The 15,416-nt window shown below is 50.9% G+C and overlaps 4 protein-coding genes across 4 annotated transcripts; 2 read left to right on the top strand and 2 right to left on the bottom strand.

The window, feature by feature from the left end:
- Window positions 1-576: 576 nt before the first annotated feature.
- ALT_1413 (NADH dehydrogenase [ubiquinone] 1 beta subcomplex subunit 7) lies at window positions 577-1,024 on the bottom strand (the record flags this gene model as incomplete). Its single annotated transcript, XM_089599158.1, has 3 exons — window positions 577-708; window positions 761-885; window positions 973-1,024. 3 exons carry the CDS (start codon window positions 1,022-1,024, stop codon window positions 577-579), a joined length of 309 nt encoding a protein of 102 aa, XP_089456304.1.
- Window positions 1,025-1,491: 467 nt separating this feature from the next.
- On the top strand, window positions 1,492-3,764 carry ALT_1412 (putative APSES transcription factor; the record flags this gene model as incomplete). Its single annotated transcript, XM_033562282.2, has 3 exons — window positions 1,492-1,539; window positions 1,660-1,846; window positions 1,906-3,764. The coding sequence occupies 3 exons, from the start codon at window positions 1,492-1,494 to the stop codon at window positions 3,762-3,764; spliced, it is 2,094 nt and encodes a 697-aa protein (XP_033418173.2).
- Window positions 3,765-6,553: 2,789 nt separating this feature from the next.
- On the top strand, window positions 6,554-8,290 carry ALT_1411 (uncharacterized protein; the record flags this gene model as incomplete). The annotated part of the gene is made up of 1 exon (XM_033562283.2): window positions 6,554-8,290. The coding sequence occupies one exon, from the start codon at window positions 6,554-6,556 to the stop codon at window positions 8,288-8,290; it is 1,737 nt and encodes a 578-aa protein (XP_033418174.2).
- Window positions 8,291-9,364: 1,074 nt separating this feature from the next.
- ALT_1410 (threonine/serine exporter family protein) lies at window positions 9,365-11,971 on the bottom strand (the record flags this gene model as incomplete). Its single annotated transcript, XM_089599157.1, has 1 exon — window positions 9,365-11,971. One exon carries the CDS (start codon window positions 11,969-11,971, stop codon window positions 9,365-9,367), a length of 2,607 nt encoding a protein of 868 aa, XP_089456303.1.
- Between the last annotated feature and the right edge of the window lie 3,445 nt (window positions 11,972-15,416).

Genomic DNA, 15,416 nt, shown 5'->3' with positions numbered 1-15,416 from the left:
TATGGCCTTGTTCTAATGCAAGCTTCGGAATTGACCTCCAGGAAGAGCTGAAGAATGACTTCTTCTTACTTTATGCTACTTGAGGAAAGACTGTTTATTGGGAGGATGGGGCAGTCCCTGCGGAATGGTATGACATATCGAGACTGCAACGACATCAGCCCATCCATGAGCCGCTCGGAATGGCCACATTTCGAACTCAACTCCCGGCATAACGGGAGGATAGACAGGAAGCGGAGACGGAAATATACGAGAGCAACCAAGAGCTAGTTCTGTTGCAAAGCAGATTTGCTGACAAATACCATTGGCCAACAGCAATCCGCAGCCACTGGCCACCTTTTGGAGTCGACTGAAGCTCTCACACATGACCGACTCAACGTCGTGTAAAGTATGTAGTCCCTGCAGAATGCGCCTCGATGGATCAACAGGGCTTAGGTGCTCATTGGCATAGTCTCGGCAACTCCATTGCGAAGAAGATCCCAACGCCAGTCGGTGCATGGACAAATAACCTCATAATCTTTATTATGTACATAGTCGGTTCCTCCGTTCATTTCGAGTGCACAGTTGGTCTCTCCCAAATCAGTTGCTCCGGGCACCATTCTTCGCGGCTCGCAGCTCATCCATCTTGGCGACGCGCTTCTTGAATTCCTCGTATTGACACTTCTCGTAGCTGTGTCTCTCATCCTGTAGCAGAAGCTCACGGGTTAGTAGCTGCCGGAAACCCCGAAATCATGTACTGGGACGCAAAGCACAGTTGTAATACCTCGCATTTCCAAGGAAGGTAGTACTCCTGCTGTCGGCAACGGTTCAATGGGATCAGGAGGTGTGCACAGGAGTCTCGGTACGGAAGCGGAAGACGGGCATCGGACATTTCTTGACGGGAAGCGACTATCTCAATGAGTTAGCAGCCATTGCAGATGTCCATCCTTCGGCGTCCGATTCCACAACTCGAGTGCCAATGGCACCAAAACATACCAGTGCCATCCCCGAGCCCAACGGCGCTCTTCACTGACTCCACGACAGTCATATTGATGGAGAAAATAATGCACGGAAGAGTGTGGTTGAAGGATAAGCGACCGAGCAGCGATGTTTGCAGCTCTCCTGCTGGCATGCTGTTCCTTCGTTCCGCGATACGGTCAGGTGATACCACGTGACACGTGCTCTGCAATAGGACTAGCGCATATTCGGACCACTTTACGCGGTTCTCTCCCAAGCGCGTCTTCGCTAGCCAGCCTGCAAAGCATCGCGTTGCTGGGATGTCACTGAGTGTCCAACGAGCCACTGGTGGCTAATACTTCATCTTGTCGTCTTCAAAGCTGTTGTTTCATAATCTATTGTGCTCCTATATTATTGCATGTTGTTCAATGCCCAAAGATAGGCTACTCTAGGCGTTGCGATTGGCCATCAGAGGCCGTCAAGCCGCGTCAAATCATCTGCTGTTAACAGTTCGGGAACATACTGATTGCATCACAACGGTTTGCGGAGACGGGCATTATGGCGGCGGTGGATTTCTCAAAAATCTATTCTGCTACATACAGCAGCGTGAGTCTTTTCTACTTGCGTTTCTCTATTTTCCCTACAGCCTCGACTTTTCTCCCTTTCCTCTTTCCATCCAACTTACCCCTTCCTTCGCCGCGAAGTCAATCTAACGCAGTTCAATAGGTTCCAGTTTACGAGTTCAAAATCGATGGCGAAAGTGTTATGCGCCGACGAGGCGATAATTGGATCAATGCTACCCATATTCTCAAAGTAGCTGGTTTTGACAAACCAGCGAGAACCCGGATTCTCGAGCGTGAAGTCCAGAAAGGGACCCATGAGAAGGTTCAGGGTGGCTACGGCAAATACCAGGGTGGGATATCCTACACCGTCAAGTGTCGTCGTTTGTCATTCGACTAATATTGTGGATAGGAACATGGATCCCACTGCCCGAGGGCCGTTTACTCGCCGAGCGCAATAACATCATTGACAAGCTAAGGCCGATTTTCGACTATGTAGCAGGGGATCACACTCCTCCACCGGCCCCGAAACATACTTCCGCCGCCTCATCGAAACCAAGAGCCTCCAAAAAGAAAGCTGTGAATGAGCAGGTATTCAGTGCCGCCAAACCAATTCGCAACATGGGACCACCGAGCTTCCCGCACGAACAATTCGAGATCAACCCTGGTTATGACGATAACGAATCGATTGAACAGGCGACACTCGAGTCATCGTCCATGGTGGCAGATGAAGAGATGATGCCTATGTCGCAGCATGGCTCTTATTCTCGAAAGCGCAAGCGTGAGATGAATGAAGTCACTGCCATGTCGATTAGTGAGCAGGAGCACATACTCTATGGTGACCAGCTGCTGGATTACTTCATGACAGTTGGAGACGCCCCAGAGGCAACACGCATTCCGCCTCCGCAACCTCCAGCCAATTTTCAAGTCGATCGTCCAATTGACGATTCCGGCAATACTGCTCTTCATTGGGCCTGTGCAATGGGGGATTTGGAAATTGTGAAAGATCTATTGCGAAGGGGCGCAAATATCAAGGCATTATCTGTCCATGAAGAAACGCCTCTGGTACGCGCTGTCCTGTTTACGAATAATTATGAGAAGAGAACATTTCCGGCACTTCTGGACCTACTTCTTGACACTGTCTCATTCAGGGACTGGTTCGGTGCCACCATTTTCCATCACATATCGGAAACTACCAGGAGTAAAGGGAAATGGAAGAGCTCTCGGTATTACTGTGAAGTCCTGTTGGAGAAGTTGCGCAATACCTGCTCGCAAGACGAAATCGACCTGCTACTCTCCTGCCAGGACTCAAATGGGGATACAGCCGCTCTAGTTGCAGCTCGAAATGGCGCATTTCGCTTGGTCAATCTGCTTCTGGGGCATTGCCCGCGAGCTGGAGATCTGGTCAATAAGAAAGGCGAAACGGCCACAAGCATTACCCAGAGAGCGCATCCCCCCGAGCGGGATATTCCTCCCCCGCCATCTTCGATAACAATGGGAATTGATCACACAGAAGGCGATCTCACTGTCCTGGAAAACCCGGACCAAACCGTTGCTCTTCCGCCCGACGCTTCCCCTGCCACCTCAGCCTTGCTTGCCAAGATTAGTGCTATCATGGCCGAAACTAATAAGAAGCTCGCGGCTTGTTATGGGCACACGAAGTCTAACGAACCAGACTCAGACGATGTCGCGAATCCCGAAGCTTTCTACGAGCAATTGGAGCTGGATCGGCAGAAGATTCAGAAGCAGACTGCCGCCTTGGAAGCCAAAGAGACCGAAGGAGAGCCGGTTAAGGCACAGCTTGAACGATATGAGCGACTCAGAAGCACTTACGAATCTCTTTTGGAACAAATTCAACAAGTCCGCCTGAAAGAGCGACTAACATCAATGCCTCCACCGGCAAAAGAGAACATGATGCCCTCCTCGAGCGATCAGAACCAATTATTAATCACTTATCAGCTGGCGCGACAACTATGCTCCCTACAGAAAGCTCGCCGTGCAGCCGTCAGGGATCTAGCTCAGCAGACCGCCGACGCGGGGGTAAGCACCAAATTCGACGTGCATCGAAGGCTTGTCGCTCTTGCAACGGGCCTAAAGGAGGAAGAGTTAGACCCCATGGCCGCAGAGTTGGCTGAGACGTTGGAGTTTGACCGAATGAATGGAAGGGGGCCGGGCGGCGAATCACCTGAGCCAGTGCAGAAGCGTTTCCCTTCTCAAAGGGAGCCATCGTCCCTCCCGTTCTCTGGGCCAACAGTATCTGTAGACGCCTGAACGGGGTGGCTTTGGCTGAGAAGCATGTCCATATTCATGACCCAATCATACAAGGTGGTACGCCCTTCTGATTTACTCCCATTCCGAAGCGGGGGCCCTCCTAACTCTCCATATCCATTTCTTCACTGCATGTCCCTGCGTTATGTCATGATTTGCGATGCTCATTGCACTCCTGGCGGACAGAACGATGCTATGTCTGCCAGCAGATACCCAAGCTCAAATTCTTATGTTTTTGAATGATCTCGTGTTCCAACTACTGAGTGGATTCTTTGAGAACTTATCTTGTTCGACTATTGCATGTTGATCTTTCATCCGTGGTGACCCCGGTTGATAATAACCTCCTGACACTGGTTCTGCAGTGAATGAAGAGATTGTACATAGTAAGAGACCAAATTACGCTGAACAGCAATGGATGTTCTTGGAGGATAACGAATTTCAAGCAGACGATAGAAGTTGTAAGTTGTAACAGACTGTCTCAGGGTGACATCATGATCGGTCTTAGCTGGCGATCATTGCATGCAAGGGAGACAATCATAGAGCCTCGGCCTGTGGCAGTCTTCAGCATCTCGCTATCGAAACCTGAGCCAAGTCGTCCAAGGTATTCCGTAGAGAGGACCGCTAAGAAATACCATGTACAGCTCTTCCGTAGTCATGAGAATTCTGCTAATTCTATGCTTACTCTTCAACACAAAACTATCAGGACTTGCTGGACAGGCGAAAATATTGCATAGTAGCCATCTCCGCACCTCAATCCGAGTATCCAGCTGAGTCACAACATAGAACCTAGGTAGAAGTTAAAAGTGAACACCTACAAACTCCAATCCGGCAGTCCTATTAGCTCAAGAACATCATATGCAGGCAGCACATCGCACATCCTGCAAGCGGTCCGGCACCGCCTGACAGGCCAGTCAGAAGAAGCGGACGGCGGTTCCTGGGCGAATCCTGCAGCAGAAGCGGTTGGCTGGCGGCGAGCAAGGCCACGTTGAAGACGCTAGACTGGGATCTTCCAAATGGAGCGCGAAGACCTCGACCAATCATGGTTGTCGTTTGGTAGAGAGGAGATTACCTAGTACTCCATTTCTGTGCTGTCTCGTGTTGTTGGATTATTGCTAGAAATGACAAAAGACATATGTTTGATGATATATATGTGCCTTATTAAGTCATGTATTGTGTTAATGATAATTGATGAATAGAGCAATTTAAATGAGACCCAAAGGATTGCAGTTGTTGACCTTATTTATCAGGCGTCAATCAGACTCGGTACTTTCCTTGTCTGCCTTAGTCCATTTCATTGTTATTTTCTGGATCATCCAATCAGCAATGTCTGCGCATACTTTGTTATTTGTTGGCTAACTGAGTTTGGTTAGAGTTTCTGCCAAGCGAGCCATTCAGCGTATGATCTGACACTGCAACCACTGGCTTGTCTCAACCCATCATCTCCCGCCCGACTGTTTGGAAATAATAGTGAAATTCACTTTCTTTAAGATTAATCACCTGGAACAACGCCTTTCAGGGAGCTCTTCCGTTCGGACCTTTTCTCTTCGTCTCTTCACTCTTTCTTCAGTCCTCCTCCTGTTCATCATCCTCTCCTCTTCCTCCCCATACATCTCCATCGATTTAACCTAATCCATCTTCACTTCTCCCCCCTTTTCTTCTTCTTCTTCCGCTGCTTCTCTCTTCTGATTTGATACGTCTTTTAAGTATTCTCGCTGTTTTACATTAGGATCACCTTGCTCCTCAACCACAATTGGCTCCCTTCCTCTATCTACATCGAGCTTTGGGTGCTGAACCCCGTCCAAGGGAAAAGGCGGGCGGAAAAAGAAACGAGCAAAACCGCCGACTCAGGTGACTGGCGCGTATCAGGCCGATACCCGAACACTGACAACTTGCGGAGTTCATCCTCTTCGCCCCCAACGCCCATTCATTTCTGCCACCGCACCATCGACCTTCCTCCCTATTCTTCTTTTCCCCCTCACGGCTGAAAAACAGACTCTATTCTTTTTTTCTTGCGCGGGATACCGGGAGAAATAATAAAATCGTTTAATAGAGGGTAAAAAAACAAAAAGTCTTCCTTTATTTTTCGAAGTAACTTCTCTGCTTCGCGTCGACTTTTTCTTCTCTTCCTCGTCTCTGGCCATCGTTTGTGTCAGAGCTTCTTTCCGATTATCTCGCGTCAAGCGTCCTTCAACACTGCTGGAGTTGCAGAGCACACTCCGCGCGTTCATATTATCTTTCTTTCGGATCGGAAACTACTCGTTGGATTCTTCTTCGACGCCATTATTGACTAGCCTCTAATTGTCGCGTCTCTCACTGTCGGATTGCATCTGTCGTCGCCGCCTTTCACTTTCATGTCAGTTCTGAGCTAAGGCTTCACTTGTGACACATTGAGTTGCTCATCCGTTCGACGTTTGGGTATCATCTGGTTGCTGTCCTCGTTGGATCTAATCGTTTACTCTCTCATCACTACTGGTTAGTTGCCTTTGGTTGGTATGTTAATTTGCTCATGCTAACACGTTGTAGGTCCTGTCGACTGGCTCGTTTTCCAACAAAATCAGATCACCAGCAACTCTTTCCTCACGCTCCGTCAATCTTTCCGAAGAATTCAGCGGTGTTGCCTGATTATTTCCATCCTGTGTGCCCTCGACATCATCCTAATAACGTAATTCCTCGAACGAAGCCATTGTTAATTCACCGATCCACCTCCCTCCTGCCATTCGCGGAGTGTTGATACTACTCTTTTATTATCTCGTGCACATATTGTCTATATTTCATTTACACGAACTTTGAGTATGGACGCTGGCGGTCTTGCTCAAATGACTTACAATTCGTCATTCGGTAACGGCAACAGTCTCGGAGCTCCTGGTTCCGGATTTGCTTCTCGGAGAAAAGGCTCCAACATCAAACGTTTGAACGTGCCTCCTCCACATATTTCTACCATCGATGAGTCCCAGCCTTCGGCGCCGGTTCCTCCTACCCCTCGTACTAGCCGGTCGCATCTTTTGGCGGGTCTGAGAACTGCTCCCAAATCTGCGACCCTGCCGTCCGCATCACAACGTCAGCAGCATCTTGGCCTGGAAACAGGACGATATGGAGCCCATACCGGTGGCACAGCTGATCGTGTTCCGCAGACTGCGACGGGAGCTGGCTTTCCCCGGCGTTCGTTTGCCACCAATCAACACATGGACATGGGAAATGGGCGGCCGATGTACACTTTACCGGAACAGGTGCTTGCACCGCCGGCCATCGACATCGCGGGTGATATGCCGATGGACGAGACCCTTTACGCGGAACTGATGTCGACCAATCTCTTCCTGGCTGCTCAGCAGCAGCGCTTGCAGCAGCAGTTGATCAGCGTTACCGCTGCAGCACAGCAGTTTCAGGGCCTCAACCTTGGAGCGTCCATGGGGCAAGTCCCCGAAATGCCCTCTCTTTCCGTTCCCGCCATGGGCTTCTACCAGCAGCAGCTCCAGCAGGGTGTTCAGCCTGTTGTGCAGCCCGTCCCTGGTCAACCGGGGCTGTTTTCTGTTTATAATCCTCTAACTGGCCAGCACAATTATGTTTACGACAACAGTTATATGCAAGAGAATACTTCCTCGCCCTACCGGGAAGAGGAGGATCATTCGCCCGTTATGCAGACTCCAGCATTCTATGCTGAGGTGTCTCCGCCATCGGAATCAGTGCAGTCCCCCTTGGAAAGGCAGCAGACAGTCTCACCCCCAAGAACCAGCCCATCACCTCCTAGGGACGTCGCTCCTCTTCCGCCCCCATCCGCCAACGCGTTTCGCCGGGGTCACAAGAAGAGTTCGTCCGTTAACCCAGCAGCAGGAGCCACGATTGACACTGCCCGGGCCAACAACGCTGCCGTCAATTCTACCGCTCCCAAGTCGGCTGTCTTCCCTTCCACACCGGCTACGGGCACCTTCGGTCCCGGTCAAAACCGTGCTGGAGAACATCCCGTTCGTCAGCCCCGTAACCCTCCTTCCCTGGAAGAACTCGTGGCCAAGCCGACCTCCAAGCATGAGGGAAGCAAGAATTTTGCAACTCGCCAGCGCCGACGTGCCATTCACAGCCTTGTGCGTGCGGGGATTGAACGACGTGGGGAGACCCGGAGTTTTGGATATACCAGCAGCGGTGGCACGAACACTCCGGCTAGCGAAAAGGACTTTGCATTCTCCGATGGCGATGATGCTACTGTTCGCAGCGGCAGCCTTTCGAGCAAGCCTAGCCTGGGCAGTTTGCGCGCTGTTGCCAACGGTGCTATTGGCTCTGAGCGCAAGGAGCGATCCTCGCGGGAACGCAAGTCCCAGGACAGCCCTTACAACACAACTACCCCTGTCAGCGAAGATGGCAGTTTCTTCGGGGGTAAGTTTGCGGATATCCGGGCGGAGCAATCTCCCCCAAGCGGCCCACCCTCTGTGGCTGCTGTCGTCGCAGGTCAGAAGACGGCAGCTCAGGCTCCTGAAAGGCGCAAGACGCCGATGCTCGTACTTTCCAGCGCCGAAAAGCGCAAGACCCTGTTCATGTAATGTGGACGTCGTACATAATGTGACTTGAGACGTAACGGACTTGCCCCACTTTGAATGTCTTTCTTTTTGTCCTCTTGGTCTTCTTATTGTTGCTGTGGCCCAGACTAATCTGGAATACCAACCGTCTTGAGGCGGTATTTTGATTATTATGATATTGGTGCCTTCGTTCCCTTGACTGCTCAGAGTGTTTGGAACGCCACCGACACTTGTTCAGTTGAATGATACTCAGTCGGAGATGAATGACTTTCTTTCTCACTACGGTTCTGCGTCTTCTTTCTCATTCTTTTAATTATTCAAAGAGATTGACGAACACATGGAACAAGCATGCAGGGGCATTCTTCTTTGGACTGAGCCTCTGCTTGGCTTGACGTTTCATGTATCTCTCATTACGTGTATGTACATCTGGCTATGTGCATATCGATTCCATAGTAATGGACCAAGTATGCGTACAGACATATTGCTCTAACGGGCATCCCACCGCCCTTGATCATAGACAAGAGATATAGCAGCCTTTACACTAGAAACAAAAGAAAACCGTTATATCAGATCGCTAGGTCGATATGACAGACCATCATCAATCGTGACTCATGAGCATCACCAGGAAGAATAATTCGTGCCTCTTCGGAAATAGTAAGTATATGATCAACAATCATGACCATGACTTATGCTTTTGTTTCTTGCATATGATCGAATGGGATCGAATCAAATCAAATCGCCAACAGAGCCTACACGCTACCAACCAGCTACCGGATAAAAACATGAAAGGACAAAAGAAGCCGCTGTGAAAACCGTGTTCTCGCCATCAATCAAGCAAATCAATACCAATCCAGTACAGTCCGGGAAAAAGGAAAAGCGCAATAGTACAAATGTTAGGGATATCCATCGAACCAAATCAAAACAAAACAAGTTGAGACGAAGGGCAGGACAGGGTAGGGTAGAAGCAACGCTAATAAGCAGATGAGATGAAATGAGATACGAGTTGATATGCTAATGGTGTATGTATGCGACGTATGCGTGGGGTGCTTTTGGGATAAGATGCAGGAGGTGCAGGAGTATGGGTTGGACGATGCGAAGCTAGAAACTGAACAGGCCGCTCCGTTTCTTGCCGAGCGGGTAGACGACCAGCGCGGCGAGGAAGAGGCCTACCGTGAAGCCGATGGCGACCTGGACCATGCCGTAGCCGATGTCGAAGACGACGCCGTGGAACTGGTCGTCGGTGTGGGTCATGTTGCGGGCTGCGTCGACGAAGCCCTGCGTGCCGTTGGAGATGACGCCGTAGGGCGAGCTGGTGGTTGTGATGGACTGGGCGGAGGCGATGCCTGAGATTAGGGAGCCGCTGGCGGCGAGGCCGGAGGGGACGAGCACGAAGATGGCGGGGAGCATGGCTGCGGCTGCGAGGCCGTGGCGGAGGCGGCTGTAGAGGTTGCCAAGGACGCCGATGACGAAGGCGCCGAGGGCGGAGGAGACCTGCGTGCTCGAGGCGAAGCGCTTGGCGCCGAAATAGTTGGTGACGTAGCCGGCGAAGGCGATGAAGAGCATGACGGGGATCTGGCGCCATTTGGCCTGGTTGACGAGCGCGAGGCAGAGCGTGAAGAGGATGACGAAGGGGAAGTGCTGCAGGTACTCGTCGCGGATCGGGCTCGGGGGGCAGGTGTACTCGGTCGAGGCGTCCGAGTCCAGCAGGCCGTACACTGCGGTGCCGATCGTGATGCCGAATCCAAGGAACATTGAGTAGATGATGGCATAGACCATGCGCACGGAGCCGGCGACGATGCTGCGTGACTGCAGTTCCAGACTGGCGCACAGTACCAGGTACCCGGGCAGAATTAGCGCGATCGACGACTGCGCCAGGGCCGAAAAGCAGAACAACCGTTCGCCTTCGTACCGGATGCTGCCAAAAGCCCTGGCCAGGAAGGAGGTCAGCACCGCCGCCGAGATCTCAAAGACATTCGAGTAGAGGTTCGAGCGTGGGGACAGGACCAGTTGCAGGATGCCCAGTAGGCATCCGAGCAAAAAGGCGATCGGCAGGTCGATCGGCCGGGCGTTAAAGGCAAACGGCCCCACGGACGCCGAAGCAAACCCGTGGACCAGGATGAGCATCCACACGGAATACTTGTTCTTCTTCTTCATGATCTCCTCCAGCCGCTGGATGGCTTCCTCCACGCCAATCACATCATGAATAACCTCCTTATAGACAATATGTACATCGGAGAGCTTGCCCAGGTCGACTCCCTGGGCAGATCGGACTACCTTGACCTCGGTGGTGTGCGTGGACGCGTCGTCAAAGGAGATGATCATACAGCCGGGTATGTACAGAAACTGGCCGTCGATCTCCAGGACGCGAGCAGTCATGGTCATGTATTCCTCGAGACGATGGGTCGGAGCACCATACTTCATCAGTGCCCGGCACAGCCGGATGAGATACCGCTGGCGCGAGAGCAGCTCGGCGATATGGACGGTGATGCGGATCTCATCCTCCAGCCGGGGTTTGGTCCAGCGTTTGCCGCCCGAGCCGGGGATGGGACCACTGCTCCGCGAGCGCTTCAGCATCGCAATGGGCGAGCTGGACGAGTTCTTGGCCGTCGAGCCGGAGAGGGAGGTGCTAGATTGGCTCGGAGATTTTTCGTACCACTTCCGTTGTCGCTGGGGTTGTTTCCAGCCGGGGTCCGGCGAGAGGCCCCGACTGCTGACCTCCCCCAGACTGCTCTGACGTGAGTGGCCATACCGGCCGCGGGAATAGTGGCTGCTGCCCGACGACTGGTCGTAGAGCTTGAGGAGGGATGAGAGGATGCCCCCCCGGTAATGGGTCGGCCGCTCGACGTAGGCGTCCGGATCTCTCTCTTCGATTGGGGTGACCTGTCCGGAGCGGAGTCCTGGGGACGGTGCGCGGATCCGGGTCAGGAAGTTAAAGTCGTTACGAGTCATTTGTCGCACGAGCTGATGGGCCTCTGAGGTTCGGGTCAATGTTCGTCCATCAACGAGGCCGTCTTCATCCTCGTCGGGAAACTCGTCGTAGAAATGTTTCTCGGAAAGATTTATCATGGGAATGTCACTACCATCCTCCGAAGGCGGCACCACCTCTGTGGGAGTCGAAGCGACTGATGACGGCACGCTCGATCGGGGGCTTGGCCGGGGAGATTTGGAAGTACGTCCCAGAAGGGACGCCAGTCGCTGGGCTCGCTCCTGCGCAAACTGAAAGGCTCTCCCTTTCTCTCCGCTGATCTCATAGTCCCTTGGGATCTCCGACGAGCTCACTTGCGAGTGGACAGCGAGGCCCGTGACACTTGCAGGGGCGTTGGAACCCGGATCCACCGGAGGAAATGAATGGGGAGCTCTCTCTGCAGCTGGAATGCTGGCGGCAGGCAATGGTCGCTGAGGAAGTGACGAGCCCCTTCCGTCAAAACGGGTCTCTGACGTCGATCCCGCTGCTGGAGCCTCGAGCAGGCCCGCCTCGCTGACGGTGAACTTGACGCGATTCACACTTTTCAAAATGCCTGCATTCCGATGCCTGCCCTGGGTATTGATAAAGTCCAGCGGCCTTTCCTGAGATGAGCTCTCATTGGGAGTCACAAGAGGAGAAGTACGCGGCCCTGGGGCAGATCTGCTCGCATTATGGGATTCTTCAGTAAGGCTCGAACGCCGGGACGAGGATATCGGTAGATCGAAATAACCGCCGGCCATATTTGTAAAGGCCTTTCTTTACACGACTGACGGATTGCGCAGAGACACACACACACCCGGACTCTCAGGACTGTCTGTGTTACCTCTGGATTTCTTTTTGCCTTGCACAAGTTGTGCACCCTCCTCCTCTTTTATTCAATTCCGATGTTTTGCTGCTTCTGCTGAATTAAATATTATTTTAGATACGTATTATTATCTTTTCTTTCCCCCTTTGCTTGTGAAGCAGTAGCGGGAAGGACGTGCAAGGTGTATTTGCGTAGCCTGGCAACCGGGTCAGATATGCACTTGCATCACAAGGTGATCAATGCCAAGGATCAGAAGCAAGTACCGAGACGCACCTTGCAGACTTTGTGCCAGAGCCCGAAGACAATGGAGGGCACGGATGATAAGATCTTGGGAACGTAGCAGGAGCTTGAGCTCAACCACTCGGTGGGATGGAAGGGGGTGAAGATCCCGCTACCAAGAATGCAAGTACGTCACGAATACATGATTGAAAGATCGGATATGAATAAGCCAGCAGGGACCAGGCGAGAGTACGACAGTTGCAGGCGATCAAAAGGGAGAGGGGGAGGCGAAAGCAACGATAGAGGAGGGATGATGCACAGAGGTACACACTATAGAGGAGGGAAAGGGAAAAAACTAGGGTAATGATGGGGGAATGACGACGCGAGGTTAAGAGAGGCAATTAAAGGAGAAGATTTCGAAAAAATATGAAATCAAAAATCAAAAATCAAGATAAAGAAAAAGGATCTGAGGTTGTCTGTGTGAGGATGTGGATGGAAGCAGCCGAATTCAGCCAGCGCGATGAAGCGAATGCGGATAGGGACAGAAGAAAAAGGCTATTGATCAACAGAGAACTTCCTCAGCACAAAGTCATATGAAAAAATGACCAATTAGTCTCGACCTTTTTCAGCTTTTGTGTAGCAAGATGATGTCTGTGGGAATGAAGGAAAATATTGTGTGATTTTCCCTTATCAAGTAACTGACGTGAGGCGAGGGAGGAGGAAACTTGTATCGGAAGCTTTGCCACAACACCTTGGAAGAAATGATATGAGGACAGCAGATAAGAAGGGAATTGAGAAATGATAAATCGTCAGATGGGGTGGTAGTTTCGGTCTTTGCTCTGATTCTAGAAGGAAAAGACAATAGGTAGCAATGGTGTGCTTGGAGAGAAGAATATCAAACGTCGCCGAGACCAGCCAGAGGATTCTGAAAACATAAGGAACTTGTTAATTCATGGTAATAATGGTAATACCTTTGACTTTTCATCCTCCTCCAATGGTGAATTTGATTTACTAAATTAACAATTAAAAAGGGAAAGAAAAAAAGCAGGGACATATTAACTGATAGTGACACCCAGCCGCCAGAAGACCTAGACCATTAGAACAGTGTTGCAGGCATGGTCATAGATAGAACTACTCCGTAAACTAGCAGATAGTAAGGCCAACGACTAATCTGGTTCCACGGGATCCATGAGAATGTACCACAGTGCCCTAAGGATCTAGTCACTGGGACTGAAGAAAGAGTCAGAGTCATAATGGCTTGTGCTTTGCGCAGCAGGCCTCAGGAGTGCACGGCCTGTACTCCTCAGGTACAGTCGATCAATCTGAAGCAAAGCCAGCAGAGCTCCATTGTGAAATATCCGTTTTCAGATTGATATTTCAGAATTCAGTCCTGCGAGAAGCATCCCCACTGATGCAGAGACAGATTCTGCTACAGATAGTCCTGAGTCAACGCAGCCACAAGCCATCGTCTAGAAAAAAAAAAAAAAAAAAAAAAAAAAGAAGGGTATTTCCCGTCGTTTTTGCTATTTTTTTACTGTTTACGTTTATCATCACGGTGCGGAACAGTGGGAGGCAAAAAAAAAGGCCGGCAATGTGGATCATCCGAAGACTGATAGACACTTATCTATATCAACAACTGTTTAGCGCCCGAACGGGACCGTCGTCTAGAACTCCTGAGACCGAACGGAGAACTGGGAAGTTGGAAGTGGGAAGTTTGGAACTGGGCCTCGGGGGGAAAGACGGATTAGACCCAGCCTAGGAGGACAATCTGTGGTTCTTGGGAAGAAAACAATGGGAATGTGCGAGTAGGAAGCGTTGTTGCCGTCACGTCAGGTCAAGGTCAATTATCGGCAACCCGATGGCCGATAGGAAGCCACGGGATTGACTGTGATAGGATGAGGCAAGAAAGGATATAAGTTTCCAAGCTTAAGGATTATCGAGAAAGACAGATGAACATTGGACATCATCGACAGGAGGCGAGAGTTCAGTACTCCCCAAGTGGGGTGCAAGGATTGCATAGTGGGGCTCAAACAATAGACTCATAGCATCAGGTCTTAACTTCTAAGGTACCTGGTAACCTTGTAACCAAAAGCTATGAGTTCTATGCATGATACCAAGTGATAACTGATAAGAAGGCATGAAGATTACGAAGCTTCTGGAGACATCAAGAATGACTAAACAGAGATCTTCATCTTCACATGGACAAGTGAGGTCCAGAGTAAGTGGTGGTGCTGGCTTACTGCAGCTGCATGTCAAATAATAAATAAAAGAATGCAGTTAGTTATGAATCAGCCCAGCACATCCTCCCGACTGCTGTAGTCCAACCCCTTGGCAGTGGTCCCCTGATGATCATCCATCTCTAGTAGTTTCTGGCGTGAAAGGAGCTATGACACTTTTTCTGTCTATAGTTCAAGTGCTAACTGGTAACCACTACTAGCACTGAAGTTAAGACTAATAAGTATACCAATGCCCAATCTCCACTCAAGGAGCTTCAAGAATGTTTACTCTGTAGATGTTTTCCAAAACAAAGTGAAACGTACGTACGCCTCCCAAGACGTTGTATCAACCTCATCCGACTCCTTACATCTCTCCCGGAAGTGGCTTGCAGCCAACCCTCCGGAGGATCGACCATGATACCAGCTCCACTAACAAGTATCTAATGCGTACGCAGTCCAAGCAAGGCTCACACCTGAGTCCAGAAACCTGACGAAAGAATCTGGTCTGTGCGATTCCAGCTGAAATGTTTGCTCCAGGCAACACCGAATGACTGCAGCCTGAGCCCCCTTTCATGATGTCAACGGGATGCATCGTGCCTCAAGTCTGGATGATTGCGCGGCGGGGTGTTACACAGCCTCTTGGGGGTTAGGTAGGTAGGTCTAATCCTTTTCCTGTCTGGGGAGACTGACGACGACGTGCTTGCGCTTTCTTCTGCTTCGATTTACGCAGTGGCTGGATTATGCGGACTCTTACTCGTCCTCTTAAAACATGTTGGAAGATAATACTTGGCAAATTCACTCCCATTCTCACCACGACATGTGCAGGATGGTTAACTCGAACCCGTACCATTCAGTATCACCAGGAGGACGGTTGCCGCGGATGACTGTACCACCTGCGCTGACGCAGGGACCAAAATTCGATCCTCATTTCGTTGGCGCTGAGCA

Source organism: Aspergillus lentulus (assembly GCF_001445615.1).
Source record: "Aspergillus lentulus DNA, contig: Alt04, strain: IFM 54703, whole genome shotgun sequence".
NCBI classification, from domain to species: domain Eukaryota; kingdom Fungi; phylum Ascomycota; class Eurotiomycetes; order Eurotiales; family Aspergillaceae; genus Aspergillus; species Aspergillus lentulus.
Note: the sequence above shows the minus strand (reverse complement) of the source record. Positions and strands in the feature narration are given on the sequence as shown.